An 8,322-nucleotide genomic window follows, 5' to 3' on the forward strand; every position below is an offset into this window, starting at 1 on the left:
CGATCCTGGTCTGTTGTGTATAGTGGAAAAGCGCCAATACCCAGAACTGTTCAAAAGCGTGCCGAAGCAAACTGAGCCGAGCCGTGCCAGGCCGGTCAATGGAAAAGCGCCACTACAGACAGGTTGTAGATTGACAGATAGAGGGTAGACCTACGTACAGACAGGGGGGTAGACCTACAGACAGGGGGTAGACCTACAGACAGGTTGTAGATTGACAGATAAGATAGAGGGTAGACCTACAGACAGGGGGGTAGACCTACAGACAGGGGGTAGACCTACAGACAGGTTGTAGATTGACAGATAGGGGGTAAACCTACAGACAGGTTGTAGATTGACAGATAGAGGGTAGACCTACAGACAGGTTGTAGATTGACAGATAGAGGGTAGACCTACAGACAGGGGGGTAGACCTACAGACAGGTTGTAGATTGACAGATAGAGGGTAGACCTACAGACAGGGGGGTAGACCTACAGACAGGGGGGTAGACCTACAGACAGGGGGTAGACCTACAGACAGGGGGGTAGACCTACAGACAGGTTGTAGATTGACAGATAGGGGGTAGACCTACCTACAGACAGGTTGTAGATTGACAGATAGGGGGTAGACCTACAGACAGGTTATAGATTGACAGATAGAGGGTAGACCTACAGACAGGGGGGTAGACCTACAGACAGGGGGGTAGATTGACAGATAGGGGGTAGACCTACAGACAGGGGGGTAGACCTACAGACAGGTTATAGATTGACAGATAGAGGGTAGACCTACAGACAGGGGGGTAGACCACTCAACTAATATGGGCCTAATGATAATAATAGTAATAATAATGATGATAATAATAGTAATAATAATAACCCTGATGTCGTGGCTGTACAGGTAGTAATAATAATAATAACAGTAGTAGTAGTTAGTAGTAGTAGTAGTAGTAGTAGTAGTAGTTAGTAGTAGTTAGTAGTAGTAGTAGTAGTAGTAGTAGTAGTAGTAGTAGTAGTAGTAGTAGTGTTACCTGTTTGTCGTGGCTGTACAGGTAGTAATAATAATAACAGTAGTAGTAGTTAGTAGTTAGTAGTAGTAGTGTTACCTGTATGTCGTGGCTGTACAGGTAGTAGTAGTTAGTAGTAGTAGTGTTACCTGTATGTCGTGGCTGTACAGGTAGTAGTAGTTACCTGTAAGTCGAGGCTGTACAGGTAGTAATAATAATAACAGTAGTAGTAGTTAGTAGTAGTTAGTAGTAGTGTTACCTGTATGTCGTGGCTGTACAGGTCCATGTCCGTCAGCTTGGCGGCGGTCTCTCTCTCCAGCGCGTCCAGCTGCTCCTTCAGCCTGCGGCACGCCCCCCCCCGCTCCCCCACACTCAGCTGCAGGGAGGCCATGCTGGAGGCTGGACGCACACACACACACACACACACACACACACGATCATTCATATGGCCAAAATTGTACTGGACGGACAGCCTGTTTAGTTGCAGTGATATTGGGGTCTTACGGGCTCCCAGGCCGAGCTGCTGTGCTGCTCTCTTCCTGCACATGAGAATGGGATCATATAAATAATTATATTAGCCTATAGGCCGAAGCGTGTTCATGCAATGCCATTATTGCATGAAATGGTCAACGTTTGAATGTTGTCAGCTACGAAGCGGATGTGTTTACTAGAACATGGAGATGCAAACGCTAATCACATGATTGCATTACTATTGTCATATTGACTCAAATAATGCAGGACAAAGTGGAAAAAATAAACTGTTGACTTTTAGTCAGTTACAATGCAGCGCATGACTTTGAAAATGAAATGTCAAATGGCTTTGCATTATCATTTTAATATTGACAGCGAATGTGCATACCAGGTACATGAAAATGAAAATGCTAATCATATGTGTGGTGGCCTGGGAAAACCCGTCGGATGTCGCTGGCGTTCGTTCGTGGCAAAGAGCAAATATAGATGGAAATCGCGATTTTGGCGATTTTGATATTATGTGGTATTCTAGTACTTTGAACTCCATACTACATTATGGTGAATAAACATTTTAAGAAAACAAAAGAGAAAGTACTTATTTTTATGTTTTTGTGGCGGGTAGTTTGCTAGCGAAACAACATCACGTTGAACGTGTCTCATTCTCAGTTAAGCAACGCACGCACACATGAGCGAAAGGAGAGACGATACTTCCACCTGTGTTATTGCCAGTTTACTGATGCTCACAATAAGCATAAAGTAATAACATCTTAACTAGAAGACACACAAATGGATCTGTCCCTCGCATACCGACGAGGCAAGCAGACTACCACCGCATCACAAGCAGACTAACGAGACCGGCCGATCTGCATAGGCTCCTCCCCCGACCCGGAGGAGAAAGGGGAGGATTTCTCCCCTTTCACTTTTTTGGACATGCTACATTAAAATGCTCATAACTTTTTAAAGGGCTATCTCAGTCATTCAACCAGTTATGAATAGCTGAGAACTTCTAATTTATGGAAATATAAAAAAATGAAAATGTCAAAATGCCACCATGTGAAGGGTTTTCCCAGGCCACCACACATATGGTTGGATTTGAATTAAAATATTGACTGAAAGAATGCATGCAAAAGTGGAACATGCAATTGCAATGTTCTCAAATTGCATTAACATATGAATTAAGTCCACTATATGCTTCCATAATTATGTGTGTATGGATGGACTATGTTTATTTCTGTTGTAGTACTAGTTTGTGAACACTGGGTGGCAGTGTTGGTAAGGGAGCAGGAAAGCATTCAGGTGAGCTCAGCAGCACAGGTGCAGGCGACTGTGGAGCTGTCAGGGCAAAACCTTCCGCTGGGCAAAACCTTCCGCTGGGCAAAAGCTACCGGGGGTGCGGCCTAACGCGTCACGACCAGCTGGCACGCGCACGCGTCACGACCAGCTGGCGACTGTGACTCGTCAGTCTAGTGTTTTTGAAACCTCCGTTTTGACAGCCCATTAGCGAAAAGCTGTAATTTGCCTCTACAAGTGTTAATATGTCATTTTATGAAGTTTTAATATGTTTTCAGGCGAGAAAGTAACCATATATATTCACAAAATGTATCCGGTTTATCAAAATAACCCGTTTATATAAAGAAAGAAACGGAGGTCTGATCAGCAGATCATTTCTCATAAAGTTGCAAACGCAACTTGAGCCCTGGACTAAGCATCCTAATATGTCATTTTATGAAGTTTTAATATGTAACCATATATATTCACAAAATGTATCCGGTTTATCAAAATAACCCGTTTATATATGATCTGACGGTTTTTTCCCCACTTCTGAGAGCAGACGACACATTTGGGTTGTGTCAGCAGATTAACGTAAATGCAAGTGTGCATAGCGCACACACACACACACACACACACACACACACACACACACACACACACACACACACACACACACACACACAGAGGAAATCTCTGTTTAAACTGACGGCTGATTTCCGAGAGGACGCCCACGGACAGAAGGTGAACTTGGTAGTCGGAGGTAAGAGAGGCTTTGCTATCCTAGCGGGGAGCTAGCTCGCGGTGTTCGGGTGACAGCCAGGGCGCGTTCGTAAATACGCTCTGGAAATCTGATCAGCACTCACGGAATGCCTCTTGTCCAATCAAATGACTTGGTCCCTTTATGACGTTGAACCCAGTGTGCGCTCCGGGGCTCTCAGAGCGAATTTACGAACGCAGCCTCAAGTTCAATACTCGCGACACACACGGACTGGTCCAGTTTCACTAACCACTGTGTAGAGTAGTAGACGCATAATTTCTACTAACACAGTAATATGACTACATGATCACACTAGTCTAGTCGTGTTTAAGCCCACGTTTCACTTTCTACTCCTAGACACACACTGTCCTAGTCACACACACTCCTAGACACACACTGTCCTAGACACACACACTCCTAGACACACACTGTCCTAGACACACACACTCCTAGTCACACACACTCCTAGACACACACACTCCTAGACACACACTGTCCTAGACACACACACTCCTAGACACACACACTGTCCTAGTCACACACACTGTCCTAGTCACACACACTGTCCTAGACACACACACTCCTAGTCACCCACACTCCTAGACACACACTGTCCTAGTCACACACACTGTCCTAGTCACACACACTGTCCTAGTCACACACACTGTCCTAGTCACACACTGTCCTAGACACACACTGTCCTAGTCACACACTGTCCTAGACACACACTGTCCTAGTCACACACACTGTCCTAGACACACACACTCCTAGTCACACACACTCCTAGACACACACACTCCTAGTCACACACTGTCCTAGTCACACACACACTCCTAGTCACACACTGTCCTAGACACACACTGTCCTAGTCACACACACTGTCCTAGACACACACACTCCTAGTCACACACACTCCTAGACACACACACTCCTAGTCACACACTGTCCTAGTCACACACACTCCTAGACACACACTGTCCTAGACACACACTGTCCTAGTCACACACTGTCCTAGACACACACTGTCCTAGTCACACACTGTCCTAGACACACACTGTCCTAGTCACACACACTGTCCTAGTCACACACTGTCCTAGTCACACACACTCCTAGACACACACTGTCCTAGTCACACACTGTCCTAGTCACACACACTCCTAGACACACACTGTCCTAGACACACACTGTCCTAGTCACACACTGTCCTAGTCACACACACTGTCCTAGTCACACACTGTCCTAGTCACACACACTGTCCTAGTCACACACACTCCTAGACACACACTGTCCTAGTCACACACACTCCTAGACACACACTGTCCTAGTCACACACACCGTCCTAGTCACACACTGTCCTAGTCACACACACTCCTAGACACACACTGTCCTAGTCACACACACTCCTAGACACACACTGTCCTAGTCACACACACTGTCCTAGACACACACTGTCCTAGTCACACACACTGTCCTAGACACACAACTGTGTAAAATCAGTTTATTTTGTTACCAACTTACTGTTACATCTATTAAAGATATTGGCATTTTCCAACTCATGTCATATTGTACTGGGTTATATCCTCTACTCACATCTAGAAGTAGTATTGCAAGAAGTAGGCTACTACTACTATACCTTGATAACGTGTAACACAAAGATACAGATACATTAACAATCTAACCGACTGTACACACTCTGGGCAGTGCTAGGGCAAGTTGAGTGTGAGCAGACAGGCTTCATCCTGCGTGTTTGTTTATAATCTATGCTAATCCTGCGCTGTGGACGAACTCTGTGTGTGTAGCCTGTGTAAAAGAATGTGTGTGACTAGGACAGTGTGTGACTAGGACAGTGTGTGACTAGGACAGTGTGTGACTAGGACAGTGTGTGTGACTAGGACAGTGTGTGTGTCTAGGAGTGTGTGTGACTAGGACAGTGTGTGTGACTAGGACAGTGTGTGACTAGGACAGTGTGTGTGACTAGGACAGTGTGTGACTAGGACAGTGTGTGTGTCTAGGAGTGTGTGTGTCTAGGAGTGTGTGTGACTAGGACAGTGTGTGTGTCTAGGAGTGTGTGTGACTAGGACAGTGTGTGTGACTAGGACAGTGTGTGACTAGGACAGTGTGTGTGACTAGGACAGTGTGTGACTAGGACAGTGTGTGTCTAGGACAGTGTGTGTCTAGGACAGTGTGTGACTAGGACAGTGTGTGTGACTAGGACAGTGTGTGTGACTAGGACAGTGTGTGTGACTAGGACAGTGTGTGTGTCTAGGAGTGTGTGTGTCTAGGACAGTGTGTGTCTAGGAGTGTGTGTGTCTAGGAGTGTGTGTGTCTAGGAGTGTGTGTGACTAGGAGTGTGTGTGTCTAGGACAGTGTGTGTCTAGGAGTGTGTGTGTCTAGGACAGTGTGTGTCTAGGAGTGTGTGTGACTAGGACAGTGTGTGTCTAGGAGTAGAAAGTGAAACGTGGGCTTAAACACGACTAGACTAGTGTGATCATGTAGTCATATTACTGTGTTAGTAGAAATGATGCGTCTACTACTCTACACAGTGGTTAGTGAAACTGGACCAGTCCGTGTGTGTCGCGAGTATTGAACTTGAGGCTGCGTTCGTAAATTCGCTCTGAGAGCCCCGGAGCGCACACTGGGTTCAACGTCATAAAGGGACCAAGTCATTTGATTGGACAAGAGGCATTCCGTGAGTGCTGATCAGATTTCCAGAGCGTATTTACGAACGCGCCCTGGCTGTCACCCGAACACCGCGAGCTAGCTCCCCGCTAGGATAGCAAAGCCTCTCTTACCTCCGACTACCAAGTTCACCTTCTGTCCGTGGGCGTCCTCTCGGAAATCAGCCGTCAGTTTAAACAGAGATTTCCTCTGTGTGTGTGTGTGTGTGTGTGTGTGTGTGTGTGTGTGTGCGCTATGCACACTTGCATTTACGTTAATCTGCTGACACAACCCAAATGTGTCGTCTGCTCTCAGAAGTGGGGAAAAAACCGTCAGATCATATATAAACGGGTTATTTTGATAAACCGGATACATTTTGTGAATATATATGGTTACTTTCTCGCCTGAAAACATATTAAAACTTCATAAAATGACATATTAGGATGCTTAGTCCAGGGCTCAAGTTGCGTTTGCAACTTTATGAGAAATGATCTGCTGATCAGACCTCCGTTTCTTTCTTTATATAAACGGGTTATTTTGATAAACCGGATACATTTTGTGAATATATATGGTTACTTTCTCGCCTGAAAACATATTAAAACTTCATAAAATGACATATTAACACTTGTAGAGCCAAATTAAAGCTTTTCGCTAATGGCGGCCAAAACGGAGGTTTCAAAAACACTCGCCAGCTGGTCGTGACGCGTGCGCGTGCCAGCTGGTCGTGACGCGTTAGGCCGCACCCCCGGTAGCTTTTGCCCAGCGGAAGGTTTTGCCCTGACAGAGCCACACTCACAGCCTTGGTTCGTTGTAGTTTGTGTTTCAGGGTTAAAGGTCAGACCTGGCAGAGAGGGGGCAGCCATGTTCCTGAGCTTCTGGCTGAGCCTCCGCTGTTCTGGGGTCAGCTGGGCCAGCTTCCTCTGGGACTCCTGGAACACACAGGAACAGGAAACTCATCATCAGACAGGAACAGTCTTGAGCTGGTTTTTTAAAAGCTTCGACCGAGACCGCTGATCTAAGTTTCAAGGGCAGAGCATTCCAGAGCCTGGGAGCCATGGTTCTGAATGCTCCATCACCTTTGGTGTTTAATCTGGCACAGGGAACAACCAACAAAACCTCTCTCTGTCTCTGTCTCTGTCTCTGTCTCTGTCTCTCTCTCTCTGTCTCTCTCTCTCTCTCTGTCTCTCTCTCTCTGTGTCTCTGTCTCTGTCTCTCTCTCTGTCTCTCTCTCTCTGTCTCTCTCTCTCTCTGTCTGTCTCTCTGTCTCTCTGTCTGTCTCTCTCTCTCTCTCTCTCTCTCTCTCTCTCTCTCTCTCTCTCTCTCTCTCTCTCTGTCTCTCTCAAACCCTCAAACCACCCACACAGCCACACACACACCTCTATCTGTCTCTGCAGCGTGCTGATGTCCTGTCTGTGCGTCTCTTGTCTCTGATTGGTCAGCTCCAGCTCGCTCCGGTGCAGCTTCCTCTTCCCCTGGGCGTCACGCAGACGGTCTGAGATCTGCCTGTGTCTATCACCCTGGGGGGGGGGGGGGGGGGGGGGGGGGGGGGGGGGGAGAGGGAGGGAGGGAGGGAGGAAGGATTAGGAGAATTAAACATATAAATATTTTAAGGTTTTGGGCCTGTTTGATTTCTTCAGGGAGTTTGTTCCAGGAGCATGCAGCGTGACTGAAAGCTGCTGCACCGTGTTTTGTTTTTACTCTTGGAATGATTAGCTGATTAGTCTCAGCTGACCTTGGTGGAATATAGGGTGGGAGGAGATCTATGAGGTGTCATCTAGGAGATGTATTTTGGTCCAAGACCATTTTGTGATTTGTATGTAATTAGGAGGATTTTGAATTCAATTCTCTGAGAGACTGGTAGCCAGTGCAGGTCTACCCTCTATCTGTCAATCTACAACCTGTCTGTAGGTCTACCCCCTATCTGTCAATCTACAACCTGTCTGTAGCTCTACCCCCTGTATGTAGGTCTTAGGACCCTAGCAGCGGAATTTTGGATGAGCTGCAATTTACGAACAGCTCCTTTAGATAGGCCTGTTAGTAGACCAGCTCCTTTAGATAGGCCTGTTAGTAGACCAGCCCCTTTAGATAGGCCTGTTAGTAGACCAGCTCCTTTAGATAGGCCTGTTAGTAGACCATTACAATAATCAAGTCTACTCGAAACAAATGCATGGATGAGTTTTCCAAG

At 46.5% G+C, this 8,322-nt stretch overlaps 1 protein-coding gene across 1 annotated transcript in view; it reads right to left on the reverse strand.

Annotated features, from left to right (window-relative positions):
- LOC308175497 (intersectin-2-like) overlaps positions 1-7,654 on the reverse strand; it is a gene marked incomplete at both ends in the record, with an annotated part of 29,803 nt that extends 22,149 nt beyond the window's left edge. Inside the window, 3 exons of the mRNA XM_080551157.1 lie at positions 1,239-1,378; positions 6,979-7,066; positions 7,514-7,654. Coding sequence (XP_080407283.1) covers positions 1,239-1,378; positions 6,979-7,066; positions 7,514-7,654 — 369 coding nt within the window. The remainder of the gene's footprint in view (positions 1-1,238; positions 1,379-6,978; positions 7,067-7,513) is intronic.
- Positions 7,655-8,322: the final 668 nt, after the last annotated feature.

This window comes from Nansenia antarctica, assembly GCF_963989245.1.
Source record: "Nansenia antarctica genome assembly, contig: SCAFFOLD_527, whole genome shotgun sequence".
In the NCBI taxonomy this organism is placed as follows: Eukaryota; Metazoa; Chordata; class Actinopteri; order Argentiniformes; family Microstomatidae; genus Nansenia; species Nansenia antarctica.